Below are 20,520 nucleotides of genomic sequence, written 5' to 3' on the forward strand. Positions count from 1 at the left end.
TGCATGAATGTGTGCACTGCATGTCTCTATCTTGGATTGTTGGTAATGATGGATTTCCCGACACACACACATATACTTACACATATATTCATCCACAACGAAGCTTCCACTAATCACATTAAGCCAAATAGAAAGTGACAGAGAGCAAGCATACTTTAAGAAGTTCAGTGTGTGAAGAATCATCACGGAATCTTGTATGCACTTTTTGTTTTTGTTCTTTTTATCACAAATGATATTATACAAGTTTGTCATTTGAACATACGATATGAGCTTAAACAGTTAAACTCGAGTCATTAGGCCCGCGTGCACATAAATTTCTCGTCTAATGATTGGATAAGTTGGGTAAAAATCCAACGCATGACCACAAAGATATTACTCTCCGTAAAATCGAACTCAATAACTCTTAAATAATGTCGTGATGTAACACAGTGTCCTATACCCACTCACTTTATGTCCTTATGGAGAGGAGGAAGAAGAGAGTTCATTGTGTCGTTTAATTTCCAATCGCATGCATGTATGTTATCACTCCCCTGGGATGTAAACGAATAGGGAGTTAGGCCTAGGCTTAGTGTTTTTCTTTTATGTTAAAGATTGATTAGGGAGGAGTCTCAGAAAGGAGAAGATATTGGGGTTTGAACTTGTAGAAAGTACAGAGTCTAGGCACTCATTGCCATTTCAACTAGTGGCTTGTATCACACTCTCTTTGTGCTCAATCTTGCCTTTTCACAATAGGAGAGAGTGCGCCTGTGGAAGTTGTGGTCTCATCTCGTACTGAATAAGAGTTTGTCTATTTTGGATAGTCAAATTGGGCCTAAACTCGGGCCAAATATACTGCGCATACAAGCTACCGACAAGTAAGTTGAATCGACACTCAAAGTGAAATCAGATAAGGATAGATCTCATTGGGGATCGAACCACGAAAACCCCATGCATAGACATACGCCTTTGGTCGAAGCCGATAATCAACTAAGCTATCCTAGTTTTGTTCTGGTATTATTATATAACACTGTAGGTATAACTGCCACATATCCTTCATATAGGATGGACCATCCCATTACCTATATGAAGGACGACATTATTAATCAAGTTCCATCCAGCAGTGAAAAACCACACTACTAGTTGACTAGGCCAGCCCACTTCGAGTACTTATGGGCTAAAAGTAAATATGTCCATTTGGCATTTGCAACATATTTCCAGATGGGCTTGCTTCTAGAATTAGGCCTGTTGGCACTTCTAGCAAAAGGCCAGCCTGCTTAGACTGAATGGGCCAAAAGCTAAATACGCCCGCTTGAAACAAAATTTACAGGTGGTCTCTTTGGAAACAGTAGGCCGGCCCGCTTACACTCTAGAGCCCATGGGCCTGATATTACTAATCGTGGGCTCGACTAGACGTTGTTGACGGTTTTAATGAGAGTGAAAGCTTACACGCATGTTGGAGGAGGAGGTTGTCAGATCTTCAAAAGTCGCAACCAGAGAGACCGGAAAGACGCAGAGAGAGACAGAGAGAGGGTCCTCCGATACCCTCTTCTTCATCTTCTTCTTCTCTCTCGTGAAAGTCTCCGCGTAAATTTAGAAGATTCTTTCTCAATTTCTCTCCAGTTTGATGCATTTTTTCCGACAGGCTCTTGCTCTTCTCGGGCTTTTCTGATCAACCGTCGTTGCTCATGATTGGGTAGGTACGAATCGGTTTTTCTTCCTTCGTGTCTCTTGACATTGATTTCGATTTATTCTTTTTCATTAGGATACCTTTTTTTATGATTACGATTCAGGGAATTGTAGTTTTAACCTTATCATCATTTCAACTTTAGGGGTCGCGATTGGTGTTTACATTCATGAAATTTTAGTTCTAGTATGTAATATGGATGGTTGAGTAAAGATGATTTTGATGTGATTGTCGGGTGATTTTATTTTGTAAATGCTGAGGATGCTTTGAAATTAGGGCTTTGGTTTCTTTTCACTATTTCGATCGATAGATCGATTTGAGCTGTGAATTAGGGCTAAATTTTTTGGGTGTAAGATGTATGCCTTAAGTTTCGGATTTGGTCTCTGGGTCCTGGAAGTCACCCCCAAATAAAAATGTTCTTATTCAAGAGTGTAAGATCAATGCTCGAGTAAATCAAATTTTGGTTAAGGTTGTGGTGGAGCAGTGAAGTGGGTCGATCTCAAACTTTACTCAAAAAAGAACATTAAGAGAATATGAATGAAGATACTTTGGATCTTTAATTATATGGTTGTCTACGATTGGTGAGAATTTTCTTCCACGGATCAACTATTCCAATTAGTATTGGTAAATTCTTTGATGACAAGTTATTGAATGAGTTGAATTACTTACATCTTGGTCCTAGTGTCTATATCTCCAGGGAACTGTTAGTCACAGATACTATGAGTAATAGGCGTTACATTCTCCAAAATTATTTGAAGATAGATGGTGTGGTTGGTGCTACTTTTTACAAGTTTTTGTCGTTTCAAGCTAGCATCTCAATTGAGGACTAGATAAATAAATTGCATTTGATTTGGAAATTCTCTTTCTCACGCTGTTTCCTTATTTTTAGGTTATTTCTGAAAGATTGCTCTTGACTGTAATACTTTGGAAGATGTTTCTGCAAAGGTACGAGATGGTATATAATGGTGTCCTTTGTTGAGGTGCAAGAACTAGCTTAGCAAGTGACATCCTTTGTATAATCACCATCTAGATGTGGAATTTTACATCCAGTGGCGTACCTGGGAATGTTAGATTGAAAAACAACTATCTAGAGCAGACTCAGGTTGCTTCGGAATGCTCAGACGATGATGTGTCATCTGTTGTCAGTAGAGAGGAAGGTCTGGAGTGCCCAATATGCTGGGAATCCTTCAATATTTGTGAAAACGTACCCTATGTGTTATGGTGTGGCCATACCCTGTGTAAAAATTGCGTCCTTGGACTGCAATGGGCTGTTGTGAAATTTCCTACTCTACCAATTCAGCTTCCGCTTTTTATATCCTGCCCATGGTGCAATCTATTATGCTTTCGTCTGGTATACAAAGGGAACCTCAGGTTCCCTCGAAAGAACTACTTTTTACTTTGGATGGTTGAGAACATGAATGGTGATAGACTGAAGTCTCATGATGGCTTCTGTGAAGATCACCACCATCCAGATTGGACATCAAGCTGCAGTTTAGCCCCGGGAAATCAGGTCACCCATGGTAACATTAGGAGGGGACACCACATTCATAATCCAGAGCTGTCATTTCCAAACCACAATGGAATTCATGCAGCTTATCTCAATGCAGAAAGACTCCATGCTTCCCTTCGGAAGTCCCTGGTTTTCTTTGTTCGCCTGACAGCAAAGTTTTCATTGGCCCTCATATTTATTCTGATCGTCCTATATGCAATACCTGCCAGTGCCGCCTTCTTGGCCCTGTACTTTCTTCTCACAGTTCTTTTTGCTTTTCCATCATTTCTTTTACTGTACTTTGCATATCCTATTTTGGTTTGGCTTGTGAGGGAAATCAGAACCTGAGATTGCTATCAACTGTTTTGTTTGTAAGCACTCTGAATAGAAGTTTGGAACATGTCTGCTGAACTGTTGCATTGGCTGAAACTGGAGCTCTGCAATTCGACGACTTCCCGAGGTTTCATTGTTACTGTAGCTTTGGATTCCAACTTGCCTGATCTCACTGTTTCCATAGCTTTACAAGTCTCGGAAATGGTTGCTGGTGAATATGTGTGTAAATACTCTATTGATTTGGTATGAACTACCAGAAAGATGAAGAGTGGTGTTTGTTTGAAGACTAATTTTGTTGTAGTTACATTCTAGTTATTGTTTTGGGATCTGATATTTATACTATCATGAATGTTTGGAAGCAATTTGAATGAATTGTTAGCTGGTACGTGTCACCACATAGATTGAGGAAGAGGCCAATCCAGATGTTATCTCGGCCTATACTACTAGGTAGTCTAACAAGTATAATTTCGGAAACTCCAAGTGACCAATATAGCATCGAGCCATTTCAATAGTCTTTTTTTTTTGTCTATGACTTTGAAGCGTTCTCTTGAGGTGTCTTTTTGTTTGACTTCGAAGCATCCTTTTGAGATACGCCTCGGAACCCAAAACTTACGTTTTCTATGGCTTGGGCTTTATAATTCTTGACCCATTTAGAAGTCCATATTTATTAAATTCTACGTCTAGATGAAGCCCATGTCCACTCTCATGGCTGAATTCCATTTCTTCCGCTTCGGGACCAACACAGTGTTCTTGAAAATGCTATAACTATGTTTGATACGTAAACAAGCCCGATACATAAACAGAAATGACCATCAATTAAGAAGGCGACAGAACCCACATGTCATTCTGTTTCTGACAAAGATTTTCTTCTTCTATGTGCAACCAACTAAAGTCTCTCTTCAGTCTCCCCTCCCATATCTCCATCTCTGCATTTGCCCTCTGTAACTCTTCGTGGCTGTATATTTGCTTTGGACGGATTTCCCTCTTTTGAAAAGCGGAAATTTGGGTTATTGATTTGGTGCTCTGCATGTAAGCTTTTCAAGTTCTGTTCTTTCTTAGTTCTTTTGTATGCATCAATAAGGCATGGAAAACCCTAATCTTTGTTAATTTTCTTGTTTGCAGACTTGGGTGTTTAGGGTTTTGAAACCGTACAGCGAGGTATGTTAGTAAGCTGAAATTAGTAGAACTGGGTCTTGATTTGGTGTTATTTATGATCCGATCTTGTTTGAGCTTCTTGGTTAAGAGTCTTTTGCTAATTGTTAACATAGGTTAGGGTTTTTGCGCACATATTCGTGGACTCAAGTGAGGAAGTGAGTGGGTTAACTTTGGGTTAAGTAATTGTTTGTAATTTGGGGCGAGTTTGTCTAAATGCCTTGAGTTTGGGATATGGAGTGTCTTCTGGATCTGGAGTTTGGTAGTGATGAACATGCAATGAAAAATTAATCCAATATATGTTTTTTTGTGCGTTTGTGATACTGATGAAACTCTAAGAACTCAATGGTTCATTGCACATATTAGTCCTGAAATCTGAGCAATGTTTGCAGATTTCAGTGGTCGGTCTTATGCCCAATAACGGAAAACGAAAGAAGCAAAATGAGAAACAAAGCGGAGTAGTAAGGAACACAAATAGGTGCTACTAAGACACAATTATCCACATCATTAGTGTAAAAGAACAAGAAATAGATGTCTTGCCTTTAGAATACTTGTAATCAAGACAGTAGCTTGATATAAACTTTTCACATCTTTAGTAGAAGTTTAAAGGACTTTGGCCTTATTGTGTGTCATGAGTGTCATATTTTTGCAATTGCTTGTAGTGCAATATGAAGGTATTGTGATAAACACTGAAATAGCTACACGGAGGAAATAAATTTCTGGGAAGTTGGGAGTCATAGCTATGTGGAGTAAATGCAACCATTTGTAGTTTTTTCCTTCCCTTTCATCTTCTTTGGAATTTTTTCATTGGTGGTCACCTTTTAAATTATTGTTAGCTACTTATCCACTGCTCACTCACCCAAAGAGAAGAAAGAAAAACAGTTTGCAACTTTAGGAACCTTTTGGTGGAAAAGTACACTCATGAAGTGCTATCACTACGAATTATTATGAATTTAGGATGTTGACTAAGATTGTTTTAGGTCAGTGCTGGGGATTCATAACCTCTTCTATTCCTATTATTCTAGGTGATATGATTTTGACCAAGCAATACCGTTGCATACACTCAACAAGCTGTCAATGCATGAAAGGGCAACTTAGTGAAGATGTCATTTTTTTAGTGTTTCAACAATTGAACTGGAACCCAAAGTTGATTGCCACTCTGTCGTGCACGTGCAAATGGTTTGATGATCTTGCCAAGCGGGTATTGTGGAAAGAGTTCTGTAAGACAAGGGCCCCTAAGATGATGCTTGATTTACAATCTAGTGGGAGTCACAGTGTTGATGGGAACTGGAGAGCACTCGGCAAGCTTCTTATTTACTGTTCTGGGTGTACGAAGGGTGGGCTTTTTAAGGGTGTTCAAATCCCGGGCCATTTTGTTTATAGAACTCGCTTCTCTAGAACATCTGGGAAGAGCTTTCTTTTGCCACAATGCAGAACAGATGTTTTGTATGTTTCGGACCCTTGTGAACATCTTGACGTTGGGGATGAAGGGGATGTTGGCTTCTTCCGTGGAATTTTCAAGTCATTCTCCGTGTCAAAGGTCCGGAAGATGCTGATCAAAAGGGGGGCTCACCTTCATCCAACTGAGGTGTGTCCTTATTGCAAGGCAAAATTGTGGAGCATGCTGCAAGCCAAAATGATCCCAGAAAGTGCTAGCTGTAGACTTGGTTCTTATGAGGATTGTGTTGAATATTATGTGTGCCTTAATGGACATGTGCTAGGGATTTGTACCCTTTTACCCTTGTCTGACTCAGAGGCGGCAGCATCTGAGGTTGACTGTTAGTTGGAATATAATCAGGTATCCTCCTCCTCCCTCTGTTTTTTTGTTTTTATTGTAATCCACTAATCCAGTTGTTGCATCTTCAATTTGATGTAATTACCGCGCATAATTAATGTGACTAGAATGAATTCGTGTGATAACTATTGTGGAAAGGCTTGACTTTTCCCTGGCCGGTGTAGATTAGTGAAAAGCATAGTAATCAGAAACTTGTCTATTCATGTATTGCACAAGAAGACGCAGAGTCTCGAAAGTAATATTTATGTTACCTGAACAAACTACCCTTGTGGCAAACTAACAAGCAATGGATTCGAGTTCCGCTTTGTGTAACGTGGATTTGACCAACACTGGTGATGTGCATGTGTTAGGTTTACATTGCAAAGGTAGGGTTTAGGCTGTTGCAACTGTAGCTATCACAGCTTAGAGACTATTAGTCTTGTTTAGCTTCACTTGGACAAAGCAAAGGTAGAAGTTATCATTTTAAGGTTTAGCGTTTGATGACACTACTTCAACTCCTCTTTCTTGGAGGTCAATTTGCTAACGCAATGTCGGTGTGATGCTATTTTATTGGAAATTATCGTTTGGGAGGGTAAATTCTTGGCTATCATGCACACTTCTCTAGGAATGGATCAACTCTTACGCTTTAAGTAGGGGCAGGATTTTTCTTATGCCATATGTAAGCTGCTCAACATTGATGTTATGTTCGATAAGGTGATCTCTCTTCAGTCTTAACATGGAAAATGGTATTATGTCGCTGCTAAACTATTTCCTTTTTCGACAATTCTCCTCGATGAAACAAGCGTGGCTTAAGAGTCTGAGAGACTGGATTCTTCTGTTTAATCAATTTCCTTTCACAGGTAATGAAGTTGACCATTACAATATCATGGAGCCGTTATTGTTTGATGCTTCCCAGGCCTCCCTTGGCCGAACCTCTTCCCAAGGAAGTGGTTGAAGATGTGACCATCTATTTCAGTCACCCATAACTTCCTGCGAGCATGGAGTAATAATCTGTACATGTATGCATGGTCAATATTTGTATGTAGATGACAGCTTGTTGTCTGTAGTAATCTGTTGATGCACCTTTGGGGTTCCAAAACCTATTTTGCCCATCTATTGTTCCAAATGCATGCTCGACTTGTACAGTTACCTATCATGAGCAATATCCTTGTGGTCATGCATTGAGTTTTGACTCAATTTACCTTGTCGTCGAATGTGAAACTTCTATGTGCATGGTTTAGGTCTATATCGGATGTTGAAAGCTTAGACTTTTATTGTGTTGCGTCGTTCTTGGCTAACAAAGAAAAGTAAAACTTTTATTGTGTTATGTCTTTCTCGATTAACAAAGAAAAGTAGAAGACTTGTATCGTTACATTTACTTGCTTATTTATATGTATACATGTTTTGATGAACCACCCGAAAGATGCACGTATATATGTTTCGATGCAAAATGTAAACCTTTTACATAACGCAGGAGCCAAAGACAGTAAGAAAACATGGATTCATAGGGTCATAGGCTGCTTGCAAATGTGAATTCCCACCATCGTATTTCCAAACAGACAATAGACAGCTAAACTGGGATTACACAGTGGGGTGCGTTTGGCGGTGCGTTAGGCTTAAGGAACTGTATCAATGTCTCTCTTCAATCAGTATTTCAACATCATCAATGTCGATACAGGCTCCAACAACACTCTTTAGTCTTTACCCCCTAGATCAAAAGAGCGAAAAAGAACCAAGTTAATTCAAGATTCGAACAAATGTATCGTAAACACGGACAAGACAATCACGGAACTGTATATACCTCAAAATGAGGCGATCCCCGGGTTTGGAACTCCAGTCATAAACTCATAATATAGTGCAGACACACTTGTTTTGCTTTGGCTGGGTCATTGCTTTCGTTTATGCAAGGAATGGAGAAGGAATTAAACAGATTCTAGTAAGAAACATGTAGAAAAAATGGTTTAAATAAACTTCAAACAGTTAGGGAATCAGGAGAAGACTTCCCACATATGTAAATCATTTCATACCTCTAACTCGTTTAGATATCGAGCCGGCGAAAACAGAGCTATCAATTTAAGAGTGGAGATGGAGGTATGACAAAATTTTCAACTAACATGGATGGACTTTGAGAAAGAACAAAGAAAGAAAGAAAGAAAGGAGCACATCAGAAATTCTCTAGTACTGTCAAGTCCTTAGACAGCACAAAACAAAAGATACACATATATCTTTTTATTTCCAACTACTATTGGAACAGCATAAGGGGCAGAGTAATCTCAAAGAGCATAGTTATACCTTTCTTCATAGGCGGTTGCACGACAACATGCATGGTTGAAACCCCACCAGGTATATCACATAGTGGGCTTTGGCATTCCCCTAGTGTTCTGCTATTCTCCAATATTTTTCCGGCACTTATTAACATCACATCTTTGACCATTCTAGGACCATTCTCCTTTTCTGACCAAAAAAATAAAAACAAATGTGCTTAATATCCGAATTCCGAAATAGCTTGAGTCATTAAATAAACCACAAAAGAAATTCAAAAAGAGGGAGATTTGCATCAAGCAATAACAATAGTAACAAAGAAGATAGCTAGATCTAAATATTTCATTGACTTACCAGCACCAACTAGAGTCGTTCAAAAAAGGTCGAGAGTTCCCAGTTATCAATACCTTACACTCAGTGGTAAAGGTGAATGAGAAGAAGTTCTATAGGTCAATGCATAATGAACAACAACAAAGATTAATCATTGGTTTCCTGTTGATACCCGGATCACATTGTATCTGAGAAACCAGGAAAAGGAGAGAAAAAAAGGGGGACGTGGGACTGGAAGACAAGACAAAAGGAGTGGATAGGAGAAAGCAATACGCCAACACAAAACACTAAGAAAACTGTTAAGCTCTGTCTTAGCTTGGGACCAACTGACTCATCAATCATGCTTTTCATCAAAAACGTTTCATTAATATCTCTCCTTGCAGAAAGCTAGATTGTCTTAAACATGGATGCTTGAAGTGCAATGGTTAAAGGCAGAGCAACAATCACACTCCTTGAACACGCCAATTCAACCAATGCAACACTCAACCCAACATTCCTTCTAGGTATGTTAAGATGAATGGAGTACTTTATTGCATTTCACAGTAAGATAACCAAAAAGGAGGCTAGGGAATGGAGAAGATTATTGCATTTCAGGGACAAGAAATAAAAATATTCCGAACCACAGTAGGATAACCAAAAAGGTGGTTAGGGGATGGGGAAGATTATATGTATAGGTAAACCATAGACAACCCTAGCATACATGTTTTTTATTTTGATTGAGATGACTACTTTAAGTAAACACCTGTAAGTGCATTTTCAAAAAAGTAAGCTGTTACACACATCAAAGATTCTCTCTTTTACAGAACAAAATGATAATTCAAATGGAATTTCAGTATCAAAATAAAACCAGGCTCCACAATTCAATCGCAGATCAGGCCTTGTAATCGTAAAGCCACTGAGCCAAGTGATGATTAGAAAGATTGAAAAACACTTGGAATCTAATCGAAAAGTTATACCAACCTCTAGGCCATTGAATAAGGATGCTTTCTTTCAAGGTTGCAACACTTGTAGCAGCAGAGAAACTTTTGGGACCAATATCTGACCCATCCATCAACCGGAATCTGATCTCTACCTGATCTTGCGCACCAGCCATCACGAACTTTTGAAACCTAAACAGAACTTTCTCCCAACTCTCTGTCAAAAACTCAGTTGGATTTGCCAGGATAAATTGATATCCTCATGAAATTTTCTATACGTCGAGTCCTTATGATTACCAATAATCATCAAGATCAACAGGTTGTTCTGCAATCAGAAAAAAAAAAAAAATTGAGATTTTGAGCCCTTTTTAGTTAAATATCATCATAAAGCAGACATGGGAACTCATAAATGGAAACCATACACAAAATGAAAGATCATTGATCATAGAGATTTAAATCCAACAATAAAATCAACATTAAAATCGTCATTAAGAATGAGATTTGAATTGGAATTCCGGATGCGATAATCGGTAACAAATCTCCAAAAGAAGAACAAAAATTATGTCCAATATCTCTCGAAAGGAAAATTTGTAAAAACAGATTCAGAGAGAGTGAAATCTCTCTCCCGCAGCAATTATTCCACAATAAGGATCGAACCTCGTCTTCAAATTGGTACTCTCAAAATCGTGAAATCTCAACTGGGTTTTCTCTAAACCAATCAAAAGACCAGGAAAAACCAACAAAAACCCATCTTCCGTGTTCTTACCTAACTCAAAACTCGATCTGGGTCGCTATCTCTTGGACCCAAAAAAAAATCGAATAGAATAAGAAACAAAAACCGATGCGTTAGTTGATAAATAATAATTAATTCTCAGAGAGAAGACGGAGGAGAAGAATATATCAAATACATCCCCAGAGACGAGGCCGTTTCGGAATATTCAAAGTATCTAAGTCTGTGGTCAATGCTTCCATTCTTGTCTTTCTCCTGCCACTCTCCTAATACTATGGAAATCGACCGATTTCTCTCATTTTTCTTTAAATATGTTGGTTACTTTAGAAAAAAGGATAGATAATTTGTTGGTTGATAAGATACTGGTTGGCATGTTGTACAAGTCGTTAGATGCTTCCATTGGAGCTTTGGAAGAATAAGATTTTGGCGCAAGAAGAAAGGTTGATTCATATCATCTTGATTTGGTTCTGATTTTTCTACTCCCTCCGTTCCATAAAGATAATCCACCTTCTATATTCGTCTCTCCCAAATTATAGTCTTGTTTCATTTTTTAGAATGTAACTAGGTTAGTACCCGCGCTACGCGTGGAATCGTAGAATTAATTTTAATCATGAAAAACCATTGCGAAATAAAATGTAAAACTGGTGCAAGTATTACATCTTTTACACTGACAATTATTAAAATGGTCAGTCAATGGTCGATTGAGAGCGTTTATAGCCTAATAACAATCATATTATAGGTGCACTAAGGAATTGGAGTTTGTTGAAATGGTAATGTGTTCCTTGGAGGATTTTGGCATCTGAATTGCCTACAGAAATCATAAAATTTAAGAAGTCTTCGCCTCGATTGTTAATAAATGGCATCATTTCTTTCATCCTCCAGACGTCCACCTTCTTTGCTATTTGAGGTTGATGTACAATTCGTCTGAATCTCTTGCAGCTGATATAGCGTCAGTCAATAGATAAATATAGGAATTTTTTATTAAAATAGAATTTACTTGAAAGTGTTGATTTGGGATATTGGTTGAAGTGAACTTAGGCGAACATAAGTTGAAATAATAAAGAAGAATCATTGCTAACCTTTGTCTTACTGCTGCAAATGTCCATGGTTGATCTAGTGTTCGTTGTAGTATTTCCCCAACTAATTCTTTTGTAAGCCTGTTGAATTGGTTCCTGTCATAGTTGCTATCTTTATTCATGTTTAGTTATCGTTTGATGATCTTGGAAGCCTGTGTTGTTTAAAGTTTTCATTTTATATGCACTATGCAACATTAATTGTGAAATATTTGATTATGATATATTCAATGTATCTGGTTACTTTGTTTTTTCATATACATTTTTTCTCTATGTTTTCTTTATAAAAATAGTTAATGAGTTGAGGTAGTAATTATTTTGAACATTGAACAGTCACTATTGGAAGGCCTTAAATTTTAGCATTTTGATTTTTATGATTTGTTTGTGAATCCCGAAAATCTATGATTTTTTATTTTTGTGCGTTTTTTTTTGTTTTTAAATATGTTGATGTATTGGATTTGTTTTTGTCAATGAATCTATTAATGTTTAGGAAAGGATTTTTTGAGTTCCGGATATTGCAGTTATTTTGTTTGTGTTATTGCCGGTTATTATTAGTACTATATGTTGTTTTTCTGGATAATAAGAAAAGTAATATTTTGGATTAGAAGGTGTGGCTATGAAAGAATACTACTATATGTTGTTACTGAGTTTCCACTTCCTTGTTGGATTGATGAATGGTGAACAGCGTCAAATAAATGACATGTTTAATTCAGAATCTCCTTGTACACAATGTTTTTCACCATTTCTTTGTGCATACATTCTTTGTCATCTTGTAAGATCTTGAGGCCTTGACGATTGGTTACCCTTGATATTGCTACATATAGTTGGCCGTGCAAGAAAACTTATTTTGGAAGGTATACACCGACATTTTGAAGCGATTTGCCTTGGCTTTTATTAATGGTCATAGCGAAACAGACCGAAAGCGGGAATTGTCTCCTCCTCAGCGTGAACGGCAGCCTGGTATCTGATTAGGACATAATTATCGTTGGTATAAGAACTGATGGTCCAATATTTGTGCCCGTCATGATTTCAACCTCGACAAACCATTTACCAAGTTGGGTAATTATAAGTCTTGTACCATTGCACAAACCCTTACTCTGATTGATGTTCCTCAACAACATAACTGGTACACCAACCTTCAACTTGAGTTCATGATTTGGAATTCCCGGTATTTTTAAACTATTAAGAAACTCAACTGGATATAAGACATCTTGGTTGTTTGCATCTGAAGTCTGGTTGCATATGGTATCTGAACTTCTGTAATATTTTTCCTCTGAATTGACTTGCTGTATCATGTATTGGTTGAGATCGCTGTCAATTTCGTTTGTCGGTGCAAGAATGGCTCTTTCCTTCAAATAATCTGGGTTATTGTAGTTGGATAAGTATAGTACTACATAAATGGATATACTTATATAGAGATAACAATGTGCTTTAACTCACCGTTTGAAAAAAAAAAGGTGCTTACTTTTAATCATAACACGAAGAAATCATAGAGAAATAACCTACACAAAGAAATATATAAGTCATAAAAAATCTATGTGAATACTGAAAATGGTAGTACACATAATATCAGTCATAAGACAAAGAAAGTGCACTTACTTCTAATTTCACGCAGAAAGAGATACAAAAGGTAATTGCAAGTAATTTCATGGCAGCAATATTGATACGAAGACCGTTACATAACAGAACCAAAAGGCATTTCATCAATTAAATTACCTGAGTTTATGGGTGACGACAAATATTCTCACAGTTCTATGACCCAATTATGTAAGCTTCCAAACAATCCGTCTATAACTGAAACCTTATGCAACGTGTCTTCAGAAAAATGGCAACGCAGTCCATGAAGGGAGGGGCTCGATAATTGGATGAGTTTCGAGGACCGTGTTGGCGTGTTCTTCAGACACCATTGCCCGGAGTCGACGGTGGTAATGGAACCTGGTCCCGTCGCCACCTGTATCACATCAGAAGGTAGTGAGAGAAAATAGAAGATCCACAGGTAAGAGAGAATCATTCCATGAAAATCAATTGATGCATATAAAATGAAACCTTGAAAACCCAAACAATTACTTGAAAAGAGGACATAGCCTTAATTAAGATGCATGAATCGATTACTTGGAAAGATGAAATAGCTTTATTTCAGATGCATGAATCCTCGCAGGGAAGCATAGGCGGCGAAGATCAAAAAACATGTGAATCGACAGGAATGCTCCTGGACTGAAACGCATGTGTAGTTCTTTGTTTCATTCAAGTTACACGTGTAAGCCAATAATAGGTGAAGCTTTTGATGACGTGGCAGCACGAGAACACTCCTTTTCCGTTTGAGGCTTCCGCTATTATATATAGTATTGATTAGTTCATTAGTTTCCTAAAAGACCCCTATTTAATGTGTTTTGTTATCACAGTATTAATTAGGGGTATATTAAGAAATATGTGAGTAAAATTAAATGTTGTTACTATATTAATTAGATTTTCTTAATCTGTGTGAAAAAAGAAGTAGAACTATCTTTACAGGACGGAGAGAGTATTTTGTAAGAATACCGAATCGGATTTTTCTCCTATCCATATCGAATAAAAAATGTTGAGCCAAAATTTTCACGTAAAATCTGCTTTACTTTGATCAGGAATATGGTTTTATCACTTGTAAAGTAGAGATCAAACAAATTATGTCGTGGGATGCTGATTCCATTGACTTGTCCCACTTACGCGACCTTACCAGCATGATTTTGACCCAATCTTAAATGTCGCCACTCGCCAAGCTATTCTGGCGTCCTGAGCTTTACACCCACTCAACTATTCGAAGGACATGCTGAGCTGCGTGGTTCCTCGGTTTCAAAAAAAACAAGTGTGTTTTATTCTATTGGCAACTACTAATCAAATCTCCTGCTGCTAATGCTATCAATATGATGCCAATGACAACTGAACAAATAGGAAGAAAACAAGAAATGAAGACCAGGCAAGGTTATGAGCAACATATCAGCTTGAAAAGCTAATGATTAGTCATAGTAATGCAATGGAATACACCAGCAGTAAAAGTAAGGCCTTTATAATAATTATGACACTCTTCATAACAATGGAGCAAAAGTAGGGACCTAAAGAATTTTCTGCACATTTCAAATGTGTATATGTAACAAATACTGATATATAGCCTAACAACAGTTCCCCCAATTCAATCAATGGTTCCTGTAACAAAACAATTCCATGTGCTAATCCTAAATATCACCATGATGATATCGAATTGGGGGGAGAAAATGGGATTACACTATCAAAAATGAAACATTAAAACAAAATTTGAAGTAAAAACATTCTTGGATGAACTGGGGAGCCTCACCAGGGACCAATCCTGGTTCTACCTCTTCCCTGCATCGTTTGGTAGAATCGAATTCACAGAGTACTTTCTATCTCGTGTATGTCAACTTCTTCTGAATAATGTGCCAAGGAAGTGGGCACAACCTTCCCCCACAAGAAGACCAATAACAATATTCTCTTTTCCAACCCAAAAATAACAGATGGATTGCTATGTTACAGATTCAAAGAATGAATTCCATGCCCGTGCCGGTGATTGGGTCCTCCCAGTTAACTGCAAAGGGATGACTCTGAATCCAGACCTGAAAACTATTGTCCTATGGGCAATATCTCATTTCCTTCTCAATATATATCAATAAATCTTCCCACTGCTACAGAACTTGTTGAAACCATTTCGAACTCGTCTCTTTTCCCATTCATATGTTCTGTTGTCTCTAGTTCTAGTTCTGATTACGACTCCAAGATGTGGCAGTTCCTAATAAAATCATTAGAGTAGTTAACATATTTTGACCAAAATTGCCGGAGATGTTCGAAGCCAATCTGCAACCATGGTTTTGACTGCCCATTATAGTGGATAACTGCAGCCTTTTTTATATTCTCAATATTTGTCTTACTCTGATACCCCAACCCGAGCATGTGCCATGATGGGTCGATTGGGTGAACATGACCTTGAAATGCTATCAAAGCAGGTGGAAGGGTTCCAAGCTTCCACATTGTCAAATTTGACCTTAAATTCTGTCATAGAAAATAAAAATCAGTAATAGTGAAATAATCTATCGGCTGACACTATATATAGTCACCTTCAAAACTAAGTAAAACCCAAAGTAAAAACAAAAAATGAACCAGCAGTCACAGATTCAACAAAACAATTAAAGTACCTTCAGATCGATGCTTTTTCATCCCACTAAAACAATTAAACAGAAGAAATCCCTGAAAATGTGTAACTGGAAGCTTACTGGATTACGCCAGTTAAAAGTAACAGAACTGAGTAAGCGACCTCTAAGTTTACTCTATTAGCTGACCCTATATATGCAACAAATGACAAGGGCATGGCCTCAATAACAAGTAGACACGCAAAACATTATGAAAACAAGTAAAGACATTTACGAAATTGATTTGAGACACAGAAATAATGGTGGTAGAGCAGTGCAGAAAGAAAATGGCATTTCCTATAAACATAAAACTCAATTTAACTGAGCCCACAAAGCAGGAAAATGGCCAAAATAAATATTTAAGTTGGAAATAAAAATCAAACTAGCATCAAGTTTTTTACCTTTTTTAGCCAGGAATGGTAAGTTTCCTTAATATCTGTTTTCCTCCACGCTCGGAGATCAAAGATATTCATCCCATAGGCCCACGCACATTCTTCAGGGTCCAAGTGCTTTGTTATGAGTGGATGGGAAAAATTGAAGTAGTTCTTGAAACGTTTCGACATTACCCACTCATCTTCACCTTTACAAGTTTCTACAGCTCCATTAACCTTTCCCTCAAGGTCAAGCTCCCAAAGTGGGGACAAATCACGCTGAATTACTACATCGTCATCTAGAAAGACCAGCTTGTCGAGGTTTGGAAAGAGCTGTTCAGGATACACAGTCAGTAAACAAAACACAATAAAATGGTAAAGGGGGGACGAAAATACACCATCCTTTCCTCTTTCAGAGGCGTAGTAATGCAGAGCCCAAAATCAGCTTCTTCTTTTTTTATTTTTTAAGTACTTTTCTTTCTTTAATCTGACATTAGCATCACAGTATCCAAGCCCCCAAATCCAGGAAAAGAGATAAGCCACAAGTCAGATCTAATCTGATTACCTCTGGTAAATATATGCGAAGATGGTTGAGCAAGGATATGTACTTTGGACTTCTAGCCAACAGCTTTGCAGCAAATATTCTCGGAGTTGTATCACTGAGATTGGCCCCTGTAACATGATTTCCATGGTAGTAATTTCTGATTCCATTATGATTCTCGACGGCTTCAAGCACAGGCACATTCTCTCTGGTTAACCAGTCAAACTGGTGGACACCTTTGACTTCTACAATAGCAGGGGTGACAGGATATAGTGCAAACCATGAATGCATACCTGCATAGGTCTTCTTATCCGTGATTACATGGAAGACAATCTTTTCTGGATTTAAGGATGACTGAACGGCAGATGCAACAACAACTGCGGCAGCCAAAATGTTATCGGTTGACAAGACAAAGTGGTGGTACGAATTGTCTGATAGCAAAGGAAGTAACTCTGGAGAAGGCAATTGTTTCCGTGCCATAGCATTAGAGGAATACTCATCAGTCAACCGAAGTGACAGACAATGGATTCCTTTTGGAATGGAACTTGCAGCAAAGTGCTTGTTCATCAATTCAGAAAATTTAGATTCCCTGATCTCCCTTTCAAGTTTCTCCATCTGCGAAAATAAATCAATAAAGTTAGCACTACAAAAGAATAAAGTGAAAACAGTTTTGAGTGTTGAGTTAACCCTCAATATTCTCCCATCCAATATAACTATATCATCTGCAAATAACATGCATATCCTTAGTCAGACTCCTCTCTACTCTAAAATCCACCACATTACTACCCTAAGCACCCTATCATAGTCCTTTTCCAAGTCTAAATGAGAAGGGTCGCTTCCAAGTTAGTTGAACTCATGGAAAGTACGAGGACACCCATTAAACTGTATTGTCAAGTCCAAATAAATTTATAAAAAAAAGAAGATGAAACATGCAGTAATAAGAACTAAACCACCTGACAGAAACTACAACTCTAAGAAACCCTACATCACCTTGCAAAATGAAAAAAAAAAAGAAGGCACATCTAAATTCTGTAACAATCAACATACCATTCCCCTTATCATGAAAGCAAAGGTCCTAGCATCGTATTGATTATTCTTCATTTCAGATACAAGTTGACTAAACGAATCTGGGGGCTTCAGACCATCCGGGATTTTCTCAGTGTTCACTTGATTGAGAATCTTGTAGAAGTCTCTAACCAATCGCTGCTTCATCATCACCAAGATAAAAGCAAGACGGTTTCAATAAGTAAAAGAAACCATTTGAGAAAAAGGAAAAAAGAACTTAACATAGTTTGTGAAAAATATATGTACCCCTGAATCATCAACCCTCCAAGGAAGTCTGGGTCCAATCCGCCTGCCTAAACAATCTAAAAGACAAGAAAAGAGCGAGAAGAAGAATCATGGCTCCATCACGAATACAACGAGTAGAAAACAGTGAGAAGATGAAGAATAACAAGGCTACAAGAACAAACCAATTATAAGTAAAATTTAAGAGAAAAGTTATCTGTCAAAATGGGCTCCTTTTCGTCATTGTTTTCTTTTTCTTGGGGGTGGGGGAAGTGTAATTTACAATGGAAGGACCTGCTCTATGATCAAAGTCATGGTGACGCCGGACATGTACTGCCAGTTTCATCAAATTCATGAATGCGCACCAAAATAAAAATCACAACTGGATGAAGAGAAGCAATAAATTAATTAAAACTACCAGAAGGTAGATCATAAATAAACGATCGATTAAACCTATTTGGCAATGATCCTACAGTTTCTAGCACCGGAAATGCAGTAACGACAATAATAACCATCCCACAACTGAATCCAGGCTGGGAATAAGCAAAACACATTAACGAACAACAAGTTATGAACTTAACCTATGAGGGGAAAAAAAGGGGAGGGGGGGAGAAAAGTGCCCATTTCATGGTAAAGAGAAGTTAAAATTTTATCTGTGATCATATTTGAATCACAAAAGCACTGTGGTTGTATGCAGAACAATACAACAAAGGATATCACCAAGCATCCGCAGCACCAAGCTGAATATTTCTGCTCTTTTAATAAAAATTAAATTGCCTGGAATGGATGAATAATTTGTAGAGATGGTGCGTTGACATTATGAATTTATACACTACCCATATCTTATGAAACATACTAAATTTAGTTAGCCGCCTAACAGCCAGTAATCCAAAAGAAACCCATTGTAGATTTACTTGAATGCAGCTACGACGCATTCATTGCGGAAGCAGTATCCAAAACAATTTTTAATCCAAACGACAGCCTAACAATCAAGTTAATAATGCCGCATTATGACTTATTATCAAAATTTAAATTAATCACATCAGCCATTAAACGAATCAGATTCGGCGGTACATGGCAAAACAATTGAATCAAATTGAGATCAATCAAATAACAACCATCAAACAATCTCAATTGCAGATATATACATATACATGAACAACAAGACGGTGAAATGGGATTGCCAACCGAGAAAAAATTAAGGCGTTGTATGACAATAAATCAACCATATTATGAGCATAACCCACATCAAATCAAGATCCAGCGCATATCAATCACAACTGAGGAACAGCGATGTCCGTGTAGATGAATAGAGAGAATGCACTTTCTAAAGATACAATTGAATGAAAGGGAAGATAGAATAAAACAATACCGAATGAGGAGCACTTGTTGACACCTTCCAGGGTAACAAGAGCAGTAAGGATGAATACAAATGGTAATAAGAAAGCAAGAATGAGGATTGTGTGGAAGAGTGTTCGATATGAGAAGTGGCGAGCTGCGACCTTGATCTTCATCACGTCAATAAACCCATTGCTGCTCGATATCGTGATGCTTCTCATACTAGGCGAGAAGTGAAGCTGCATCCTCTTCTATGCAGCCCCACCACCACAGAGCAAACCCTAGCACCACCAATCCCAATACAAAAACGGAAACAACTTCTCCTCACTACTCCGCACCGCACGACCAATGCACCACCCACCATCAGATCCAAACAAATACGATTTTTGTGCAATTTGCTTCAGAATCTGGGCCTCTTCACCAATCCCAATCACTTTAGATATATTGCTAATTGCACTTATTCGCATTGGAGATTAAACAAACAACAAAAGATTCGATTTTGACGATTTAGTTCAAGGTTTCAATCCACGAATCGAAATGGGTTCTCCTTATTCTTGCCTTCTGAGCTTTCTTCTCTCCATGGAAGATCAAGCAACAAGAAAGGGTGAAGAGAGAGAAAATTAGGTTTTTATGTCTAAATTTTTATTTCCTACAACTACTCTTTTTTTTCCCCTTTTCCTTTTCCGCTCTTTCTGCTTCTGATTGGGGGATCGCCCGTTCTAATTTCGTTTTCCTTGAATAGTAAATTAAAATTTTTAATAAAAATCAAAGTGTTTCCGAGTCAAAACCGTGTTGTGTGTAGGGAGAGAGAGAGAGAGAGAGGGAATTGGGGGTGTTTGACCTTGTTGATTAGGGTAGAGAATGAACAATGATTTTGGAACTAAATATAGATTTTGGAACGATTTTCATGGCCAAAGCCTTTGCTTTTAGTCTTTCAACTACTAATAAGGGATTTACGTGGATACTAGTCTATGTGATAGGTTGTTAAATTTAGCTAATCCTTCTTGATTTAAGGGATTAACACCTTCTTCTTCTTTTCTTCTTTTTAAACGGAAAAAAGAGGTTGGAACCCTGATCATCGAAGT

At 37.8% G+C, this 20,520-nt stretch overlaps 5 protein-coding genes across 13 annotated transcripts; 2 read left to right on the plus strand and 3 right to left on the minus strand.

The window, feature by feature from the left end:
• Nucleotides 1–1,422: 1,422 nt before the first annotated feature.
• Nucleotides 1,423–3,857, plus strand: LOC119993878. 2 transcript variants are annotated; one of them, XM_038841180.1, is made up of 2 exons: nt 1,423–1,676; nt 2,553–3,857. In XM_038841180.1, the coding sequence occupies exon 2, from the start codon at nt 2,694–2,696 to the stop codon at nt 3,498–3,500; it is 807 nt and encodes a 268-aa protein (XP_038697108.1). In that variant the 5' UTR covers nt 1,423–1,676; nt 2,553–2,693; the 3' UTR covers nt 3,501–3,857. The 2 variants fall into 2 exon arrangements, with proteins under 2 accessions (XP_038697108.1, XP_038697109.1); XM_038841181.1 differs by having other exon boundaries at nt 1,423–1,672.
• Nucleotides 3,858–4,206: 349 nt separating this feature from the next.
• LOC119993434 (EID1-like F-box protein 2) lies at nt 4,207–7,640 on the plus strand. Of its 3 annotated transcripts, XM_038840583.1 has the most exons (4): nt 4,207–4,514; nt 4,608–4,643; nt 5,663–6,435; nt 7,196–7,640. In XM_038840583.1, the coding sequence occupies exon 3, from the start codon at nt 5,668–5,670 to the stop codon at nt 6,418–6,420; it is 753 nt and encodes a 250-aa protein (XP_038696511.1). In that variant the 5' UTR covers nt 4,207–4,514; nt 4,608–4,643; nt 5,663–5,667; the 3' UTR covers nt 6,421–6,435; nt 7,196–7,640. The 3 variants fall into 3 exon arrangements, with proteins under 3 accessions (XP_038696511.1, XP_038696512.1, XP_038696510.1); XM_038840584.1 differs by lacking the exon at nt 4,608–4,643 and having other exon boundaries at nt 4,210–4,514; nt 7,272–7,640; XM_038840582.1 differs by lacking the exon at nt 4,608–4,643 and having other exon boundaries at nt 4,212–4,514.
• Nucleotides 7,641–7,706: 66 nt separating this feature from the next.
• Nucleotides 7,707–11,071, minus strand: LOC119993435 (membrane-anchored ubiquitin-fold protein 2-like). Of its 5 annotated transcripts, none has more exons than XM_038840586.1 (5): nt 10,687–11,064; nt 9,964–10,245; nt 8,704–8,865; nt 8,213–8,312; nt 7,707–8,119 (listed from the first exon to the last, which is right to left on the minus strand). In XM_038840586.1, the coding sequence occupies exons 2-4, from the start codon at nt 10,094–10,096 to the stop codon at nt 8,257–8,259; spliced, it is 351 nt and encodes a 116-aa protein (XP_038696514.1). In that variant the 5' UTR covers nt 10,097–10,245; nt 10,687–11,064; the 3' UTR covers nt 7,707–8,119; nt 8,213–8,256. The 5 variants fall into 5 exon arrangements, with proteins under 5 accessions (XP_038696514.1, XP_038696515.1, XP_038696517.1 ...); XM_038840587.1 differs by having other exon boundaries at nt 10,578–11,064; XM_038840589.1 differs by having other exon boundaries at nt 8,213–8,303; nt 10,687–11,057.
• Nucleotides 11,072–12,691: 1,620 nt separating this feature from the next.
• On the minus strand, nt 12,692–13,300 carry LOC119993452. The gene is made up of 2 exons (XM_038840606.1): nt 13,285–13,300; nt 12,692–13,113 (listed from the first exon to the last, which is right to left on the minus strand). Exons 1-2 carry the CDS (start codon nt 13,298–13,300, stop codon nt 12,692–12,694), a joined length of 438 nt encoding a protein of 145 aa, XP_038696534.1.
• Nucleotides 13,301–14,750: 1,450 nt separating this feature from the next.
• On the minus strand, nt 14,751–20,141 carry LOC119993353 (probable galacturonosyltransferase 13). 2 transcript variants are annotated; one of them, XM_038840459.1, is made up of 6 exons: nt 19,470–20,141; nt 18,122–18,177; nt 17,858–18,016; nt 16,835–17,425; nt 16,300–16,602; nt 14,751–15,761 (listed from the first exon to the last, which is right to left on the minus strand). In XM_038840459.1, the coding sequence occupies exons 1-6, from the start codon at nt 19,678–19,680 to the stop codon at nt 15,477–15,479; spliced, it is 1,605 nt and encodes a 534-aa protein (XP_038696387.1). In that variant the 5' UTR covers nt 19,681–20,141; the 3' UTR covers nt 14,751–15,476. The 2 variants fall into 2 exon arrangements, with proteins under 2 accessions (XP_038696387.1, XP_038696388.1); XM_038840460.1 differs by having other exon boundaries at nt 17,858–18,013; nt 19,470–20,139.
• Between the last annotated feature and the right edge of the window lie 379 nt (nt 20,142–20,520).

Source organism: Tripterygium wilfordii, chromosome 23 (assembly GCF_013401445.1).
Source record: "Tripterygium wilfordii isolate XIE 37 chromosome 23, ASM1340144v1, whole genome shotgun sequence".
Lineage (NCBI taxonomy): Eukaryota > Viridiplantae > Streptophyta > Magnoliopsida > Celastrales > Celastraceae > Tripterygium > Tripterygium wilfordii.